The sequence below is a fragment of the Triturus cristatus genome, chromosome 2_1 (assembly GCF_964204655.1).
Source record: "Triturus cristatus chromosome 2_1, aTriCri1.1, whole genome shotgun sequence".
NCBI lineage: Eukaryota > Metazoa > Chordata > Amphibia > Caudata > Salamandridae > Triturus > Triturus cristatus.
In genome coordinates, this window is record NC_140581.1 from 112940654 (window position 1) to 112962668 (window position 22015).

Here is a 22015-nt window from a genome sequence, read left to right on the forward strand (position 1 = left end):
TAATTAAGGACACGACCTTCTAATGAGACACATTGGACAGATCACTCCCATACATTCAAAATAGCACTGATGGGTACTATCGCAGTGCCCACAACAGCAGTCCCGCTATGTTATTTTGCACTCGGAGAGGCCACACAACCCCCTAATCACAACTCCTAATATGTAGGCAGCTTGGTCCACATGTAAGTATGACAATACCAGACAACCAGACAGAGATATAGAGATTACTCTTTGCATGTATTTCCATTCGTGAATCATCCAGTAAAGAGTCTTGATTTGTTTTGATCCTATTAAAATCCTTGTTTCCATCACACTTCAAAATTAAATAATAAATGCTTCATTAGGTAGAGCATTCGAGACCTCTCGTATATCCTTTAGTATATATACTTTAATATATATACTTTAGTATATACTTATGTGTATGTACTTTGTGGGCTCTGGAGATCAGCCCTAGGACTTTTTTTTTCTGTTCAACTGCCTCTATTTAACTTTCTTGATAGAAAACGACCAGCAGAGGTCAATAAAATACCTGAATCACTTTAGCATTCTCTAGATATCAGACCAAAGAAATTGTCTTCCACAAGCACCCGTAGACAATAATATTTTTTTCAAATCTTGTATTTTCAGTGATATGACCAACAAAAGCCCTGATTGTATATTAAAAACAGAGCTTTGGACTATACCATTTCCCGCTGAAAGGCAATATTTCTCTCCATGTGTTCCCATACCTGGCGTGTCACGCAGTTTGGTGCTTACCTTCCTTCCATGTTAATGAAAAGTAGATGGTTCAGCATCCAGGCTAATGTGCTGCACAGCTAAGTACATATAAGGTCCCAAAGGTGAGACCAATTGCATTACAAATGCTTATTAGGTCTCGGCTAGCAAAGGCTGCGCTTGTGCAGTCTCGCTCGCGAGATTTAATGACTTGGAGAAGAGGGGCTTGAACCCGCCTCTCTTCTCTCCTCTTCTCCATTGGCTGGCCTCTGAAATACTGGTCAGCCATTGGAGAAGAGGTTTGTCTCTCCAAACAAGCCCCGTCCTTTTCGGATTCGGGGGCGTGTTTTTTCGATTCTTTCTCTCCTCTGGAATGTAAACATTCCAGCTAATGGCAAGAGGAGAGAAAGAAAACACGCCCCCGAATCCGAAAACGCCGCTGCTTTCAGCTGCTGAGCCCCACTGTGTCGCCCATCTGAAAGTAAGTTGCTGGTCGCACGAAATTGATGTCGTTTGCGGTCTGAAGGCTTGAAGCCAAATACCATTGCGGGTCTTGAAGCCAAATACCATTGCGGCTCCTAACACTGCATGTGAATAGTCTTCTAGCCGTGACATGGTCTGAGTTTCCCCGGCCGCTCTTTATACATGTACGCGTGGTTTGGGGCTTGGGGTGGCCTGAAAACATCAGCTTTGTTCCGGGACACATTTAATTAAGCTGCATATGAAAGTGCGCGCGTATTTGTGTTCCATTGTGTGATCGTAATAAACACAGGCGTGACCTTTAGGGAGAGACCTCACTAGCGCTCTTCCTGCCCAGTGTCACTGAATTGGCAGTTTACATTTAACACCCTTGCACGTTGCCGGGTAAACCCTGTCCTGCAGCACACTAGCACCTCTGATGGTACAAACAGGGGGGGGGGGCGCTTTCTGTGATCACCGACACGCCTCAGTGCAGCGAACAGGTGAGTGTTGCCCTACCGCCGGCCGGTTTAAGGTGCCCAGCCCTTGTCAGCCACATCAGGAAACAGCTCCACGGATTGTAAGGGGATAGCCTGGAAAGGTGGAGCAGCCTGTGACACCCCTCAGCTGGACGAGGAGGGGGCGATGGCCTCCCAGAGAGGGCTTTCTGCCGCGGCCTCTGCGCGTCTCTCTGCGCCGGCATCCCCTCGCCAGGCCGCAGGTCTGAGCTGCCACCCCAGGCACCCTAGGTGTAGCCGAGAGGGTGCAGCCCAGGCCACATCACATCGCAGGCTGTTTAACGCCGGCGAGGCTGCGTGTTGCTATTAGCGTTAAATATATGGCTAATTATGCGTATGAAAATTAAACATCAGTGTTATGCTAATGGGCCGCCTTCAGCTGCGGATCAGAACACTTGAGACTAGCATTTAATCAAACGAATCCGTAACTAATACTTCTGCACGTGTGAACTTTCACAAGATCATTTTCATGTTACGGCGCGGAATTACGAAACGAGGAACCGTCAAAACTGGGTACTTCTCTGGCTGCTGATGGGGGATTCCCCCGGGCGGCGGCAGCCCCAGCCTGGCGTTTCCTCCAGCAGTAAAGAGCCGCCGCTCCTCTGGACGGGCTTCGCGGTTCTTGTGTTTGTTTGCATGCAGCCTGAAGCCTCTGGGGTGGTGAAAACACACGCATGCATGTGCGACTCTGTGCAGCACCGGAGCCCCGGGGACCAGCGCCGCATCCCCTCTCTCCTCCTCGAGGTGCTTATCAGGGGCGAGTGGAGCGGCGGGGGCTTCATTTGTATTTATTTTAGAATAATGCGCGTCTCTGGTGGGGGGACATGGCCGTTCTGAGGTATGTTTGACAGGAGCGGGGGCGCCCCTCACGCTCTATCCGTGTGCCGACAGAAGCAAATAAAAGGATTCACATGCGAAAGAGCCCACACAGCAGTTATCACCCTCTCCGCGCCACAGCAACCAAATCTCCTCTATCCAATCCACAAGCCCTGAATCTGTACACGTCAGCAGGTGCCCGGAGGAATCCTGGGAAGCAATACCATAGAGAGGCTGCATCCTTTCTTCTCCAGGTGCGCCATTGTTGAGAAATAATTAGAATGAAGGGCAGGCTGGTATGTCTTTAGAAATGCGGAAAACCACATAATGTAAATAGGTCAATGGGCTACTGCGTGTGTGTGGGTTGCTCTGGGTGGCTGTGTGTGTGTGGGTGGCTTTGTGTGTGGCTCTGTGTGTGTGGGTGGCTTTGTGTGTGGCTCTGTGTGGGTGCAAATGCAATAGGTCTCGCATTTGAGAGTGATTAAGCTATTGACATTGTAAATAACAATGCCGTTTCTTTAACCCCTTCCCCGCTCATGACGGAACCGTTCCGTCATGAGCCACGATTGAGCTGTGCTCATGACGGAACGGTTCCGTCATGACATGCCCGTTGGCGGCCGCTCCGGCTGCGCTGCGCTGTTACCCCGCCTGTGCGGGGGGACAACTCATATGGGCGGAGTCATGACGGAACCGTTCCGTCATGAGCACAGCTCAACTGTGGCACATGACGGAGCGGCTCCGTCATGAGCACAGGCCCACCGCGCTGCCCCCCTGCCCCCCCCCAGCGCTGCAGCAGAATGTCCGCAGCAGCGAAGGGGTTAAATGTTTAAAAAAAAAAATAAACAAAAATAATGTCATGAGCAATGCCAATAGCTGTAACTTTAACAATGCCGAGACCATTGCATTGTAAATGCTTGTTTTTACTTTTGTTACTGCTGAATGTGTGCAGGTCGTTTAATGATCTTTCCATTGTGTTGTGTGTTAAAAAAAAATAACATCCTACTGGTTTTCTTTTCACTTTCCCTGTACCCCAGCAAGATTGTCACATAGTTCACTTACTTTTCTTTCTCTGACTGCAAAGTGAGAGGAGTTTGTAAACACCAATCCCCATATTAAAAAATAAGCAGCAATTTGTCAGACTCGACATAGCCTGACGTTTGGCCTCTGACTTTAAAGCACATCAAATGTGACAAGATAAATGCTGAATTTAAAGGCATCCTTATTGCTTGGACTTTGCAACCCACCAAAAATCGGCTCACGACCCACAGTTTGGGAAACACCGGCCAAGAAGATTAACTGGCAAGTTCCAAACTCCCTTGATATTGCCTCTTAAACTCATGGTACTCATAGCTCATTAAGTAAGACCTAGCCGCCTAACTCGGCGTAAGACCAGGCTGTATTATCCATAACTCGATATTACAGGCTGGAGCGCACTTCAATTCTCTTTGAAGGTAACTGTAGATCCACGTTGAAAGTCATTGGGCCGCGATAGACGGTAAATGACTATACTAATGGCGGATTGTGTGCTGGTTGAATGGTAATAATTTAATGTTTTAACAAGAGAAGAATATGATGAATTAAGGTGACCGCATGCAGTCTTACCCGATAGAAGATGGTTTGTGTGGCGCTTCAGAGGCTAGGTGTCCCTTGCCCCATCCTACCTTTGCAAAAAATTGATGGTTGCAAGTCAGTCCCACAACACTAGAAGCGAGTGCAGATACTTGCCAGAAAATGCATAAGGAAATAAAATAAAAACATTGTTATGAGCAGCCATGTGTCTGTATGCCTGGTCCCAGGATGCTTGTTTCCGGTCCAGGAAAGGCATGGCTTGGCAGTTCGGGCTGGACTGTTCCCATGAGGCACAGGGTCAGACTGATTTGCATATGGCCATGTCTGAACTGGGGTGGCGGAGTGAGCTAAAGAATGATGATGGATTAAACCCAGATCAGTTGACTGGGGGTGAGTGCTTGCAATGTTCAACACTCCGCCCATCATTCCCTTTGGTTTTGCTTTGTTCAGCCATGTGCCAATTCCTTGTGTAGTGGAACTTTCTTCCAGATCAGTGGGATTTGTCACCCACCATCGCAGTGTTCCAACGGGTAGTAAAAACGCGCCTCTTTTCCCACTCAGGAGTAGTACTCTCCGCCCCGCCAATGGAAACCGTGAGAAACTAAAAATTTAAGTATAAAATCCTATATGTCATGTAGGCGGAGTTAAGGAACCTATTACAATCTTTTTTTTGTTTTAGTTTGCAGTATTATACAGTGCGACCCTAGCCCATGGGCATGTACAGCAGCACCACTATTGACAAGATTTCGCCTTTGAGAGACGTATTGGTGTTGTTAATGTTTTTATTTATTTAAGATGCTGCACAGCATCCCAGCCTGCTGTGCAACAACAAAGTAAACAAAGAGCTATGGCGCAGTCAATTGGCCGTTTCATAGCGCTATGTTTTTATATACTTAAAGCCATGTTTCATAGTAGCCCGCGCTGCTGTGCAACATCTTTAAAAAAACACATTAACACATCCCAAATAGCTCGCACGGAGCTGTTTGGTTTTGTTAATGTTTTTTAAAGATGTTGTACAGCAACTTTGGCTGCTGTATAACATGTAAAATAAACAAAAAAGCACTATGACGCGGTCAGCGCTTTGCTCTTTGTTTTTACTTTGTGCATTGTTGCACAGCAGGCTGTGATGTCGCGCAACGTCTATATAAAAACACGAACAATGCCAGTATGTCTCTCAGAGGCAACACCTATCGGCTTTGTCAATGTTATTTTTTTTTTAATTTCCTAAGGCATGGAGAGTAAGCGATGCGCCCAGGATGTTGAACTCCGGCCAGGACTCAAACCAGGTTCCTCAGTTACAAGGTCTGAAGCGCCATTTTCTGAATGTTTGTGGATGGATGCCAGTGTGGCATCTGAGACAAAATGTACCTGTTTCCGCAGTCATTCTATTAACTCCAATCTCAACCTTCTCCAGTAATTGATCTAAGGTCCTTTAAGCATCTCCTGTCCTCTCCCGGCTGAATAAATCTAGTCTGAGTTCATCTGTTCCAGTGATCTTGGCACCGGAGTCAAGCCGCCCTTTTAGGACCTCGCGGTGATGAGTTTAATCTCAAAGTGCTCCTGTGAGATGCAGTAATGGCCTCCTGGACTCCGGCCCATTGGGCTCCATCCATGCTGTGGCCCTCAGAGCATGAAAATGAGGCGCTGCGTATGGGAGGGGACAGGGGTGCGGAAGATTAGCACGGAAAGTCTGTCGCGTTCAGCAGCCTACAGAATACTGTTCTTTTAGGCCATGCTTCAGTGCAATGCAGGTGGTGTTCTGATTCTACAGCAGAATACCTGAGGTGCTGTACGCAGGACCCTCTTTCCCCCTCACACAGTGGTAAGCTGTGGCAGATAGCCTCTTACCCTGTTTTGTTGCATCTTTGAGCGGCCATTTTGAAAATACAGGTGTTCATACAAACCCATTTCAGTTTGGGGTTTAAGCTTAAAGGGACCATACTAGATTAGTTAGTATTTGTTTAGAGCTGTTACTCATTATGTGCTCTGCCATATTTCTATTGTGGCTTTTCATCTTTATAGAATGTCTTTGCAAGCTTCCTTTTTGATTTACCGCTGTTTTGCTCCTGTGATGCACGTGATATCAACACAATAGTTCGATATCTTCTCTTACATGTTAGCGATTCAGTTGCAGATCAACAATGAAGAGGTCAATCGTGCACATTTAGATTTCACATGCCAATTATTTAACCCCTTCCCCGCTCATGACGGAACCGCTCCGTCATGAGCCACGGTTGCCGTGTGCTCATGACGGAGCGGTTCCGTCATGCCACGACCGTTGGCGGCCACGCCGCCCACGCGGCGCTGTTTCCCCGCCTGTGCGGGGGGACAACGCAACTGGGCGGAGTCATGACGGAACCGCTCCGTCATGAGCACAGCTCAACCGTGGCTCATGACGGAGTGGCTCCGTCATGAGCACAGCGCCACCGCGCTGCCCCCCCCCCCCCCCGCACCCCCCAGTGCTGCGGCGGAATTCCCGCCGCAGCGAAAGGGTTAAAGCAGAAGAGGTTTATAAATATTTAAATAAAGTATATTTAGATTCAAACTTGGTTGAGTGTATATTCATGCATGGAAATGAATTCGCTCAAAGGTCCTTCGAGAGAAGCAGCAACAGATGAATCCAACCGAGCTACAAGTGTGATGCCTTAAAAATGTGGGAAAAAGAGTAAAATGAAGGAAAGGAGGTTACTGTTGCAGGGGCTTGGAAAGATAGTCCTCGATGGACGCGAATCTACAATTTCCTCTGCAATGACTGTGTGGACTGTTACAGGATAGTGCCGCAGGATTGATTGGATGGACGTACACTCGCCAAAAAACCAGGGGTAGCGGAAGTGACTTCACATGCCCCTTGACCTTCACTTTCACTCACACATAGACATGCTTATACATACACATCCATTCACACACTCACACATACACACTCTGCCTACACATGCACACACATACACAAAACTGCAAGCGCCCGCACAACATGCATACATTTAAAAGCCTTTTTTTTTTTTTTTTTTTTAATAACCTCAGCTGCCAGGGTAAGTCCTATTCCAGCTATTTGTCCTCCATTCTTTATATTGGGCTAATAGTAAATATTATTCAATATTAGTATAAAAAAACAATGACAAAAATCAAGGTGAGTGAAGCCCCCACCGACGCCCCTCAGGACGAGCTGCTTTTGTTCCTGCCACTGATTCTGCCCCCGCTGACGCCAGGGGTCTCAAAGGCAGTGCCACGGACCACAAGGGGCATGCCAGGGGTCGCAGCAGTGACCCCTAAATGACATCCATGCATGATTGGCTCGTGTATTAACATGAAAGAGAGCACTTTCCCACACTTTACAGTAGGCCATGCTCCAGGACTCATGCTCCAGAAGGGTCATCAACAGGGATGGGTGCAGGAGCGTGGCTGTCATTGGTGCAGCAGGTGCAGTGGTACCGGGACCTAGAGCCCAGAAGAGCCTATTGAACCCTGATAATTGCTGTATTTTATTACCTCAACAGCAGTCTAAGGGGCGCATTGTCCTTGCTTGCCCCAGGGCCCCCGGCGTCTTTGCTGCACTACTGCGCAGATGAATGGGCAACGGCCCAAAAACATTTTCAGAAATGCGATATTATAGATGCGGACATCGGACCACGTTTGACATTTTAACGCCGTAACTAACCTCCAGCCAACAAGGTACATTGGAACCCTGCTATGCTTGTCAGAACTTAATGTTGCAGATGCACTGCACAGGAGCGGCCCGTGCAGGTAAGGGGGGAGGGGTGGGGGTTGACAGATGATGACGAGGTAAAATAAAATAAGAAAAGCACTTACCTTGTTCTTGCCGCATTGGTGATGCAGTGAGCACAAGCTAATTACATAAAAATAAGCATGTAAAATAAAAAATGCATAACAGTTCCACATATAATGTGATCCTGTATTGCCATCTTAATGTTCTAGTGACATTTGCAAATTACTCGGCTGTTTGATGTCACCAGAACACTTTGAAGCGAATCTAAAAGCAACCTGTTTTCTTAACAGGTAAATGGGATGCATTTTTTAAAAATAGTAAAAGAATACGTAACATTTTTGATTAATAGGCAGTGGTACCTGGGACCACTGCATACTCTTAAATATATTTTATCAACATTCCTAAAGGGAAAGGGGTCCCTTTGGGACCCTGTCTCGTTTGAGAATGGATTACCACACCCTTTTCGGAGATGGTAAAAGATTAGTGTTTTGCAACCACAATTTGATCGCAAAACATCAATGCATACCAACTATTTGGAAAGGACTCCCTTAGCATGCTCTTTCCAAATACTGATTCGGACTACGGTCACAAATCCAAATTGTGATTCAGTAACATGTTACAAAATCGCAATTTGTGATTTGTACATACAGTAAAGTCTTTTTTTACAGTCTCTAACAGCCTGATTCGGCGAATCTTACTTTTGCGACCGAAAAGGGGGAATCCTGCAAGCTCTTCTTTACGACAGTGAATCATTTGTGAATGATAGCAGCTCCATCCCTTCTGACTTCAGACCTGTACCCTTCAAAGATGTTAAACAGTAAAATAAATTAAAAAATAGGCACAGCACACAGGTCTACTCACCCCTGCCAAACAATATGGAAAAAACACTGGTGGTCCAGTTTTGAAGGCCTTGAGTGCACAAGCAGTTTCCTTAGGCCTAGCCCACCCTTTAAACCAGGCCTGCTCTACAGTCATACAAAATGCCCTGTAAAAGAGCCTTTATTGGTACTGTTGATCTAGTATTTGTCCACATAAACCTGCCATTCCAACATTGATAGACAAGCTCTGAGGTTATGCCAGCTTTCAAGAGCCTACCCTTGAGATCGATTTTATCCATCTTTGTCGTCTTGGCAATGTGTTCCTTGAGAGTGAGGTTGGTGTCCAGGGTGAATCCATGTGACTTGGCTTTGAGTTTGAAGCTGTGAAGGTGTATTTTGTTAATCTAGGTTTGTACAATCCCTTGTTTATTGTTTCTGACAAATAGCATGAACTCTGCCTTGGAGGGTTGAGCTTCAGGTTGGCACTGGACTTCCAGGTCTGAATGATGTGCAGGCAGGGTTTGAGGCATTGGATGTCTGAAGCAGAGGTGACTTTCAAACGTAGTTGTGTATGATTAGCATATTGGAGAATCTTGTCACTGGCATCACGAGTACAGCACCAAGCGCCTCCATGTATAGGTTGAAGATGACAGGGGACAGCGTGGAGCCCTGGGGGCCTCCGCGTGTGATAAGGATCTTTGTGACCTAGAGGTGCCCATGTGTTCAAACCGGTGTTGGTTGGAAAAGTGAAGAGAACTAGTAAAGAACATTGCTGGTCAATCTCATTCGCAACTCCAGGGTGCATATGAGAGTTGGATGGTCTGTCACTTGTGTCGAAGACAGCAGTATCCGGAGGCAGTGGCCCTATTCATCTGTAGTCAAAAGGGTATGCTGTGTAAGGTGGCGGTCTGTTTGCCGCAGTCTGACCTGAAGCCAGATTGGCAGTCATGTGGGAGTTGGTTAGCCTTGATGTGGTCTTGGAGTTAATTGCTTTTTCACTGATTCTGCTGATTAATGGTTGGTGAGGGATGAGTTGTTAGTTGGCAAAGTCAATAGGTTCTATTGTAGGTTTCTTTCAGAGAGGGGGGTTTTGGACTGTCTTGAGAGCTTCAAGGAAGATGCCTTGAGTGAGGAGGCGTTGACAATCGTAGATGGGGGTAAGAGAGCATCTCCAGAGAGCTTCGAAGGACGATGGTAAGACATCATCTTCATAAGAAGTGGGTTTTTGATTTGCTTACAAATGCCTCAACAATGTAGCTACCATCCAGTCACTCATATTCACTGGACAGTCTTTCACAGTTTCACTGAGCTGTAAGGTCTGTCAGTAACCACTGTACTGTTTATTACACAGATAATGGTCATAGGTAGCTATGCTGTGTCCTGGTGCACTCGGGTAAAAAAATTAATAAATTAAAAAGTCCATGAATGGGTTTGTCGCTTTTTTAAATAGATATCATTATTTATTGTTGCACTTGATAACACAAACCTTCTTCAAACAACTCAACTTATCAGTGCTTTTCAGGAAGTTGGTTCCTTTCATAAGGGTAACATTTTCATAGAAATCTAAACACAAAAAAACACACAAAAAAGCACATAAATCACTGTAAACCTTTACTCAAACTTATTTACATTTAGGCAAATTAATACGAGAAACCAGTGAGTTACTAATCGTGCAAATCTTAATGACAAGAATGACCTTGAAAGTAAATGTAACAATACTCCTATTAAAAACATGTATCTCGAAAACATGTAAGTCTTAATATTCAGCAAGAGGGGCACCTATTTTCCAAGTGCCCACTTACCGCTGATGTCCATTACCGCAGTGCGAGAAACTCAGTGATTCCTCATGCCCTCTAGCTAATCTGTAGCAGTGCTTTGCCGCAGTGATGTCTGTCCTTCCTTTAATCTTTCAAACTTGATCTAGACGAAGAGCTTGGAGATTGTTTGGACAAATACTTCAGAGAAAATACGTTGGAATTGAAATTGATTCTAAATGCCTGCAAGTTAGGTTAGGTTTAGGAATGGTGTTGAAACTATCCGGTTTAGATCTAACTTCAGAGTGTGAGATATTCTGGGTGGGGCTGTAATTGGATAATCTGTTGCCATGAATGCCTTCCTAGGAAGCCATGTTTGTCTCACCAACCCTCCATGGCCGATCTCTGTTCAGGCAAGATACCACCATTAAGAATAATACTACGCCTCTGGATTAGAGGGAACAATCCTTCTCACAGTGACCGGGGTGTGGGTGGAAGAGCTAGGAGTCCGCAAGTGAAAAGGAGGTCCTTGTTTGAGAAGCGGCATTATGGAACGAGATTCGACTGGATGGTAATAGAATGCCTCCTGTTTCCAGACCTTCTCCTTGGGAAGCTGCAGTTGGAACGATGTTGTAAGATGGATACTAATTAAAACCCTGTTAAACTACATTTCCAAACAGGAGTTTCTCCTGTTTGAAGTGAGTCCGGGGAGACGAAGAGAGCTCATCCAGTGTCTGGGCACAAAGGCGACTACAAATGTGAAATTATATGTAGTCAAACAGAACTTGTGCATGGGTCCATTTTGTATTGAAGTAGGAAAGGAGTTGAGATCGTATTATTGGTATCGGGCTATCAACAACTTGGACACGTGCACTGCTCTAACGTCTCATCTTCTTCGAAGCTGAAGTGGCAGTCTCTTCAGATTATTCACCGACCGTTGCACTCAACCAGTTACAAGCGGTTCATGGATTAAACTTTTCTGCAATCACCATTCCTGATTTCTTTGAACTGTATCTCGAGTATTCAACTCTGCCCGGCCATGAACAAAAACCAGAGTTCTTTATCTGCTACTGTTTCTGGGAGTGCTGTAATGTTACTTTGCACCCCACGGGCATCCGCTGAGCACAGAGCTGACTTCAAACCCACTGACCCAAGCTGCAATATTGATCATTGGTGCAGAGTCCATCAGCTACATGCGAGTGAATGTGAACAGAGGCCGCTCTATCAGATGAGCTTGTTGTCTAAACAGACCCGATTAACAGCTACTAACAAGAATCCAACATGCCCTGGAGAGTTCTAACATTGACAGAGTGGAGGAACAAGGCCACACCACACGCGGCTAGGGTTCCAATGGATGAAATCCGGAGGAGTGCAGTTTCCATGCCATGCTTAACTATAACTACCGATCTACCCAACATAATGAAGGGGGCAGGAGAAAAATGGACCACCGAGTTGTTTGTGCTCCTGTATGAGGTTGACATTCAATCCCTTTCAGGCTGATACGACTGAAATATTGCGTAGAGTATAATATTATCAAAAATGACGTTTACATTTTACGGGATTGATGATTCCCAAACATGCTTGAGATGTGAAATATGGGAATATACAGTCTTTTTTAATTTTTGGTTGGCATTTTATGGTTAATTGCTTACACTTTTGAATGTTTAGATACAGTTAACCTGCCTGTATGTAAAAAGGTCTATCTAAATATAACATTTTCCCCTACCCACTAGGATAGATGGTGTTACAGAAACCTGTAGCTAGGGACGGTGGTGTAAAATTTGCCTGACTTTACTCGCGTTAAAGAAAGACATGGACTGGTGTGTGAGCATGAAACAGTTCATTCATAGGAGTGATTCCCGAATGAATGGTAAAAGTATGTAGCGTATGGTGACGTAATTAACAGAATGTTTACTTGATACTATGCCTAAACAACCCATTAGGTTTTACTTAAAATTAAGAACCGTATGTCAAATCTTTGAGAATCCCACTTTTGTCTTTTACTGAACCAACAGCTCACCAACCCAGAAGGGGGGAGTTCACCTCCCTGATGTCTACACCCCATTGTCGGGAAAGTCTGTATCTTTTACTTGAGTAAACTTTAAAAAAAAAAAAGAGAGAGAGAGATTATGACTCTTAAATGATTATGTGGTCATGGAAGTTGTTCCATCTTCTGTTCGAGTGACCCATAGACAACCGGGTTGATACCTGGGCAGGCTATGCCAGGGAGCTGGCACAGGTGAGACATGCTTGAAAAGATGACTGCCTCTCGCAGGGTGCTAACGATTGTAAAGACCGGTTGTATAGATTGGTAAGGTGACTACTAAAAAGAGATCATCTTTCAATCGTACGCAATGCAAGTCGAAATTACTTTTATATTTTACTTGACTTGAATACTCCTGTGATTGAAAGATGTAGAAGTACTAACTTCATGTTCTCTCCGTTTTACTGTATCTCAAAGGAGAGTGATTCAAGTTGGGATCATTGTAATGACATCGTATTATAATTCTGTTTTTTTTTTTTTTTAAATTATTAACTATTTTAAATTCCAAAGAAGAGCACCATCCCATTTAGTGTTCATCATGGAGACCCAGCTCTCCACACTCCATAATAGAAATAGTTCTTAATACTAGATCTACCAGCTATTTTTCCAGTGGAACTCTTTAAATGCATTGCCATGTTTACCCATTAGAACCTTCCTTTTGGGCAAGATTAGGATGTAGTGAATATTATGTGAATGTGTGGGTTTTCAAATTTGTTTGAATACAATATTGGTTTGGCTGAGCTCCAAAGCCTGCTATTAGCTTCCCCCTTCATTTCTGTGGCACTGCGGATTTGTTTCAGGATTTTTGGGGTCTGGCGTACGAAATTTCCATTCTCAAAGTGGTCGTAAATTGCACATGGACTTTAAGTGAATGGAAAAAAAAATTGCAGACCTACCTGGGTACCAGTAGGTTACTTCACAAAATTCCAAATCGTAGTGGGTTGCAGTCCGACCAACCTCATCAACCTTCATGAGATAGATTCCAAATTGCTATGCACTACAATTCACTTGAATCACAGGCATGGTTGCCTGCTGGGGTCAGCAGACCACCATGTTTCCGACTACTTTTAAATAAAGCAATTTAAATTGCACCAGCAGTAATAATGCTCAGAACTCATCCTAAATCAAAAATCAATCTGCAATAACATTTATTATGGAAGAACAATAGTTTTGTCCCAAAATATATTGCAATTTATCAAATATTTAGCATTTTCTTAATTTTTAGTGAAATGTTATTGACTAAATAACCCCATTTTCCAAAACGTGGTCGTTTCTAAAAGTAAAAAGCAAATAAATTAATAAATAAATCCACCTCAAATGCCAGCCTTTAATTGAGTAAATCGAGGAGTTACACCTCAAAATATCTGTTGGACAAATTCATGAATTACTTGCATAGCTACTGACCCATATGGACAGAACCTTACTCACATGGCCATATATAATCACGGGCCAAAGATGGTTTTTATCTGTTATTGACACCATTGCATTTCAGGGGCGCCCATCTTGTACAGTAAGATGTATCAGAAGTTAGGGGTAACCTGATGAATCACAATTCCTAGTAAAGGAATGACCCCAATACGCAGAAGAGGACCTTTTTATGACATCCGAGGCTTCTGGTGGGGTGGAGCCATAGGGGCGAGGCGGGGTGGTGCAAGATGTGAAGGAGTGGCTACCAAATCCATGGAGTGGCACCAACCAGATGTAAGAAGTGTCCACAAAACAAAAACCCACCACTATGTTTTACCAATATAGTTTACTTCAGAGAAATAGAATTTATTTCTATGACTCATAAGTTCCATCATATGCTTAAGATATGGATTTTACCATTGAGTGTTTGGTAAGGGGTCATCAAATCTCCCCTAAGAGACCCTTTGTCTCTTAAAAGTCCTCCTATATCAAGGTTTCCTATCACATGCTCTAAGAATGTCTTACTACATGATTGTCAGTACAGCACATGGAAAAGGCATCAAGTGCTCTCTTGTTGTCTCTTTATGACATTTGAAAAGTGATGTCACATCAGTGATGTCATCTATTGCGGCAGCTGTGATATAATCTATGATGAGAGCGAGGTCATGAGAAGTGCCTGGAAGGGGTGGGACTTAAGCATTTATTGCTACCAAAAAATGCTCCAACCTACACCACACTGCGAGAAGCCGCGACCAGAATGGAGGTACGGCGGGTCCATGTCAGTCCATCCTGCTCTGAAAGCAGACCTCTAGCCTGCAACTCACTGTAAAACTGCTGGAGTTGCACAATAGCCAGTCTGACTTTGCCCTAGCTCAACACTTTGTCACGTACCGCTACTCGCAGTATTTGTTGGGTGCAGCTTTAGCACACTCCCTGTGGACACTAGGCGCAATGTGTGACCTTCACCCATGTGTTTTTTGCCCAGTACAGCTGCCTGCGACAGTGCTGATTGGGCACTGAGAGACTTTAAGCCACATTGTGTGCCCGCTCTGTTGCCTTCATTGTTTACTGCCTATGCCTGACAGGCACAGGACACGTGCCATGCCCATGTACCGGTTTTCTCTGAGCCCTTTGCTAATTACCTGTTGTTATTCATCTAGTGTATTATACGTTCTTATTTCCAAACCTGGGGTGTGGAAGTTGAGATGAGGGGAACCTAGGTTGGGCAATGCTTTGTGTGTGTAGGTGAGGAGCTTGACGAATGAGCATTTGTGGATGGGAAATCAGTGGAGCGCTTTGAGGTGCGGGCTGTGAGTCTGAGGGTGATATTGGTTAAATCGAACCTAAATGTGTGGGAGGGGGGGGTTCTAGTTGGAACAAAATTAGCAGAAAAAGCAAAACATCCCTGAATAGAGGCTAGCAGCATGTGCTTGACGACCATTATGTCAGTAATTTTTGTGTTATTTGGAGAGAAATATGCCAGAGGTGTTTGATTAGAAAGCCCATCTGTATCCAGCAGCCTCCCACCTCCAATAACCTTTCTCCCCAACTACCGATCTTATCAAATTCTGTTAAAAACAACTCTAGCGGTTTGCCATTTTAGTAAAGCTGTGGTGTGAAGGTTCATATGACCAATTTTGTGAACATTCGAAAGAGTGCCTGTCTAAATGAACTTGTGTCTCACCATTAACAATATAGGCGCAATTTCCACCTCGGTAACGTACTTTGATATCAATTAATGCCTCCCTTTGTGTAGCCCCTAAATACCTCTTGCATTATTCTGATCTCTTTCTTGCAGGTCGCTACTGGGCAGACATCTCTGATACAGTCATCTCTGGGACCTTCAGGCAGTGGAAGGAAGGGACAACAAAGAGTGAAGTGTTCTACCCAGGTGAGCATCGTCCACCAGTTCATATCCCTTCACTTGCAAAATCCTTCTCTGTTCATCCCATTCAATTTACGGTTCAATTCTCAGGGTCATTTTACTAACTATTTTCTTCATGATTTTCTGTGGTTAGCCCCCAACAAATAATTATTTTGGGTTTATGCTCATTATCTTTTAAGGATAAAAAGCAAAATTATTCACAAATATGTTCAGACTTATCAGGTTTTTACAGCAAAGTAACATATCAAACACTGGAGGTTTTCCTAGTCTGCAGAGAGAAAATTAACCAACGAAAAAGATGTGGATGGTTTTTGTACTTTCCATTTAATTGACATGTCCAAAACAGAACGACGTGTAAATGTATCTGGAGATATGTTCCAGCTTCTTCATTTAGGTATTAAACAATGGAATTAAAGAATTTTTCTTTTTGATGTACGGATGGCAGGGACTCTAGGATTGTGATGAAGTAAATTGATGATGGTGTTAATCAGTACTGTTTCCCCTTTACCCTGTTTGATATGAAGCCTTGAAACTGGAGCGGGGAACCTCCAGTTGATCAAGTGAAGATACCACTAAGGCTATTCTATCTTTATGGCCGGGCACCTATAAATGTCTACTCATAGTGACCATAAGTAATTCGAATCTAACAAAAATGTTATAGTGCCAAATATTACTCCGTATTCTTGGAAATGGTGCAGTTCCAGAATGCTCTGTTCTTAGCAAGGTCTTTGCCGTTCTTTCATAATGAACCCACTCTAGACCAACCAGTGACTGTTCATCATCCCCGCACTGGTTAAATTTAACAGCAAATATTAATTTATGAGCATAACGAGGCATCCTTAGTCTTTTCAGGAAAATAAAATTGAAATTTCATTTAATTGACTGGGACTTTAAAGTAAGATGAGTTCTACCGTCAATGTTCTGGAATCCTACCAAAAAACGGGGCAAGATGAAAGCTTCACCCTTTTGATTTTAGTGAGCTTCTTACAGAACGCCGCCACTTAAAATTTGACTGGGGAAATTGTCGGTGCCATTTACCTGCACCGGACACGTTCTCAGATTGTTTGTGTGTGTGAGACCAAGCTTTTAACTATTAGTGCCAAAACTTTCAACAACTTCACCAAAGCTCATGGAATAGCAACAAAATTTGTGCATACTGTACTAAATGCGGTGAAGTATATTTTAGACCTCTTTAGTTAACCTCATAATGCTGCCACATGGTTGACTTGTAATATGTAATAATAACTTTATTTTATACTTTTTACACATCGGAGCAAGTAGGGTTTTTTGCAAAATTTGAATTTCATTAGACCGAGTAAAGCTGTCCTCAGGTAGAATGAAAAATATTATTCTCTCAGGTTTACACATTGTCTCATTTCAAATAAGGTTGGATGAACTGGCATTTCTTGGATTTTTTCCCCTGGTATGTTGCCACAATAACAGTTGGTTCTAAAGATCTCTGTTTCTTTTACTGAATTGTGTGTGATAAGGTTTCATTCATTTAAAGGCTACAAAGGGGCCTTCAGGCAGGTTCTTTGCCTTAAGATGTTAGTCTTGGTTTGCTGTCCTGGTCACAGAGCTGCTTGGTTTGTGGCAGCAGAAGGAGCACACGCGGTTTCTCAAAATATGTTTGGTTTATATTCAAACCGTTCCATGCAACAAGGATGTTGGTTAGCCGTGGGGTAGGAACATTGAGTTGAAAAAATGACGCCAGAAGAAAATCCCAGGGATGCTTAAAAAGGGAAGAAAGGGTTAATCCCATGAAATGTAAGATTGGGTTTTGAATTAAGTTCATTATGAACTTTTGGGTGAAGTCCTTGAGAAAGTCTTGCGCCAAGCCATACTGATTTCCCCATCTCTGCAAGGTAGGAACCTTTGTACAGCTCCTGCATTACCAAAGACCTCTTGCCATTGGAGCTAAACCTGTGACCAGCAAGAGAAATGAGGTGCCGGGGCACTGGAAGGAGTCGCAGCAATAACCCCTGTCCAGATGTGCAGCAAGCACGCAGTACCTCAGATAGAGAAGCAGAGCGGGTGACTACTGACAACCTTTTGTAGTGGAGACTGGACCCCTGCAGAATGGTGATTTACTGCACAGTCCCAGAAAAATTGCACTTGTCAGGTCATGGTGTCTAGCATCAGCTCCTAGGTTTGATTGTAGTGCTTCAAAGCACTAAGCCTTGGGTTGCGGCCTAAAAACGTACACCTCCAGATGTTCTTTATTGCAGCAGGAGATGGATCTCATGTACCTTTTGTATTTGTTTTCTCTGCTCTTTGGTTTTCTCCAACTGTAGATCCGTGAGTCTCAGCAACCTGTTTCTCACAATACAATGAATTCTGCAATTCTACAGTAGTTCAACGGATGGGGTGGGGCAGAGTCATTAGCGGGTTTGCACTGAGCAGAAACTGGAGGCTTTGTGCTTTATTGCCAATCCCCTGCAACAGCCAAACTAAGCTAGCTAAACACTCTCTAAAGAAGGAACACATTTGATTAGCCTGACCAAGGGAAAGGTTTGACTCCAGAAGAATTTCCAGAGATGAAAGGAAACACACAACTCAATGCAAAACACTAAAGAGGTAACGCAGTTCTGGACCAGACAAATATATAATTATATACACATATTTGTTAGTAAAAAAAACTCCTCCTTTTGGTTGCTGGAAGAGTGTAACCTGCCAGACTTTTACCCTGAAGAATTCTGAGGATTGTCCTCTGATGACCGGGCCATCGTGTGAGATGGAGCGGGGCATCAATCATGTGTATTCAACTCCGATTGGCTCTCCTCCGCTGACTTTACCTAGTAGGTCTTGTCACTACCAGGTCTTCATGTGTTTATGAACTTCGATTGTTGGAAAACCGTATCTACTCCTGTCACCTGCAGGGCTGATGCCAGAGTCCTGCTCCTTAGTTCAGACACAACTTATGGCTGAAATATTTTTATCGTCCCCCCCCCCCCCCCTCTCCTTTCGAGTTGGGCTGGTACATATTTCCATCCCACTTGGCTAGAGTGTTGGGATACACCAGCTACCAATTACGGATATTAATAGATTGCAGGGGCTTAGGCCCAAGCTGCAGGTCACTCTCTGGGATTCTTAAACCGGTGTTGAAAACGACCAGATTTTTTGATCTGTGAATCAGCGGACCTATAGAATCAATAATCCGATCAGCATGAGAGTGTTAGGAGGCCTCAGTTTGCTCAGTTGGATGCCAAGCTTGTAAAAGTATCACGCCCTCCATCCGAGAAAAGCCTTTACACCCACCTGAGAACGGAAGGTGAAGTGCCCAGATCTATATTCAGGGGTTATGATCTGTAGGTCTGCTTGAATGGGATCATTTACATCGGTCTCTTGCACCACCGTCATTTCAGGGGGAGTCGCACCCGGAGATCAGCACTAGGCTGTAAGCGGAGCCTGAAAACGTATCCGACAGTCCAGGATTTCCAGTACAGGCGCCACAGCCAGGTCAGAACAGCCACTATAATCCCAACCCAGAGATCCTTTCCTGTAAGTATAGTTAACACTGGTCTGTTTCGCCTGCCTTCTGTCCCGCACTCTCTTCCTGGGTTCCTGAATGCTAACCTAAGGGTCAGTGCAGTTAAAACCTCTCTGAGAAGCAAACTAATGTTCACATTTGTAGGTCTTACTTTGATATTTGTTGCCAAGAATACAATCATGTGGCATACTTGGGCAGGAAGGTGCGCTAATCTGGGAAACCTATTACTCTTCCCAGCCCAAAATTGCTCCTATTCTGCCTTCCGGTCCCATGTCTGTGCTTGGCTTCCATGTGCGCTGTCAACTCCCTGGCAAACATGCTCTGGGCGAGTGTTCCCAGTCTGCAAGACTGAGGCTTCCATGAGCGCTGTCCGCTTACTCGCAGACATGCTGTTCCCAGCCTGCAAGACTAAGGTGTCGAGGAATAGGGCAGGGTGTCATCCTCTTAGTGCTCTTGAGCACTTTTTCCTCCAGTGGAATGGCCTGGGCTGTGTTCCTTCCTTCCCAGCTCTAAGTGCTTTCACCTTCTCATGTTTACCTTGTTTTCCTGTCCAGCAGGAGCCCTTTCTCCTTTCAAAGTGCTTCATTGTTGCTGCTGAAAGGCCTGGCAAATAGGGCAGCTCAGTCTCCTTCATCCTAACAAACATTAGAATGTCAATAAAACATTGTCATCCTGGGTGTGGTAAAGAACTTTTAATCCTTCTGATATTGTTAGGATGTTGCTTGGATATACCCAGATCAGTGCCCACACCACTCAACAAAATTGTAGAAAACTGGGTTTTTAAACCAAAGGCACGCGAGTCCCACAGTCTTGATGTGAGCTGTGAATGACCTCCCCCAAAAGCTAGTCAACCTGCCTATTAAACTGTTTTCTTGGAGAAATAGCTACCTCATGCTGGGTAGGTTTACTCAAAAGTCAAGGCTTTCATCAGATAAATGCATGCAGTACACAATGCTACACCATCCGATCATCTTCTGCGACTGACTTGTGATAGACGGGGCAGGGTAATAGATTATTATCTGTGTGAAAAAAAACTTATTGTCAGAATTTAAAATGTTTCAGAGATTGAACTTCTTCACCAGGAGAAAGGCCAAGAGTTGTAGCCCAGAAGGGATCCACAAGGCTCGATACTCCATGCTTTAGTGGTCGAAGGTTCCATGCAGGGAAAACAGATATACGTGACCGCAGATGTAGCGTCTTTCGCAGGGAGGCTTGCCACCTGGTCATAGAAATTCAGTGTAACATAGTTTCTGATATTCAAATGTCGTTTCCAAACTCTCAGGAAAGTTTCATTTGACATCAATCCATAGATGCGCGAAGACTCCCCACAGCTCCAGTTCAGGTGAACAGCAAAACGGCCAGTCAAAACTACTTCCTGTGATTTCCTCTGATGCAACACCAACATTCTATGTGCATTGGTAGTCCCTAGAAATGTCCAGTTGAAGCTACTTGTATAGGTTTCATTCAGACAGCCCACAGCTTGATAGATCTGCAAGAGAGAAGTTGACCAGGGCAGACGGCTCCATTAGCATCCCCTAGACCTGTATGTTCTTGATGCTTTCCTAGCCCTCAGAGCAGCCACAGAAATTCAAGGTAGAGCTGGGGGTGCAGCACCCTGTCCAAATCTGTCTTAATGACGTAACTCATGACTACTTAGAACCCCAATTTTCACTGAATTCCAAGTCACTTTGATTCACCCTGAACACTAACCTCACCCACAAGGAATACTGTAGGAAAAGACCACCTTTTGCATGGTGTACTCCTAGATGTTTGCCTTGACTGCTTTTGCTGGCTGTGGAATGGTGCACTTTACCCCTGCTAGCCAGTGGCAAAATACCTGTGCTCCCCTTTCAACATGATTACATTGGCAGTCCTCTAATTAGCATATTTAACTTGCTTATAAGTCCCTGGTATGGCACCAAGGTGTACCCAGGGCCTTTACGTTAATTGTCGCAAGTGGACTGAAGTGCCCATTGCACCATTCCTTCAGTGACAATGGAAACATGACAGCAGGCCTACCATTTGTAGCCTGTTTTTGCATTTTTATACTGCAAATTGGAGGAGTCAAAATATCCCCTTTTGACAGACCGACACCCCGAAGTAGGCCTTGCTGCCCATAAAGCGTGGTTCATGGTAATTAAAAGAAGGACATGTACAAGTTTAGTTTTGAACATGTCCTTGCAGTGAAAAGGCATCAAAAGCTATTTTCACTGTAGCAGTGTTGGCTGTTCCATAGGAAGCTTTGGATATTAACATTTAAGAAGGTTATCTTTCCAAAGAAACAACTACACAATTAATTCTGGGACTTTTTGATATGTTTATTACAAGCCTAATTCACTGGTGAAGGCACTTTAACAAAGTTACCCTTTTCCCTGAATAAAACCACTGGAGGCCAATTTACATGAGATTCTACTGTCACCTGGCAGCTGAATATCTCCCTTGGTCTTGCTCAAAGATCAGGGGCAAAGTCCTTGGGTGTGGGGAATGTTGGTGTTGCCTTGACCCGTTGACCAATGGGGTGCGCTCAGGAGCTTGATACATTTCAAAGAGGTCGACCCTGGTGTGGCCAAGATGGTGGTAGATTAGGATGCGCTTCTCGATCCTACGCCCTGCCACGGCAATTTACAGCCAGTTTTGGGACTTACCAGAGCTCTTACCGGCTCCCAGCTACGGTGAGACTGACGATGAACCTCTTCCGCTGCCTTGAGTTAAGTTGGGCACACTGCGGAGGACTTCACGGAGCGTCTGTAGGTAAGCCAGCAGCCAGGCCGAGGCACAAATGTGCACACAGTCATCCTTGCACAATTGTTGTCAAGT

General features: G+C 44.5%; 1 protein-coding gene across 1 annotated transcript in view; it reads left to right on the forward strand.

Annotated features, from left to right (window-relative positions):
- Positions 1-22015, forward strand: part of SIGMAR1 (sigma non-opioid intracellular receptor 1) — a 109167-nt gene that overhangs the window by 83798 nt on the left and 3354 nt on the right. Inside the window, exon 3 of the mRNA XM_085628405.1 lies at positions 15622-15714. Within this exon, the coding sequence (XP_085484531.1) occupies positions 15622-15714 (93 nt within the window). The remainder of the gene's footprint in view (positions 1-15621; positions 15715-22015) is intronic.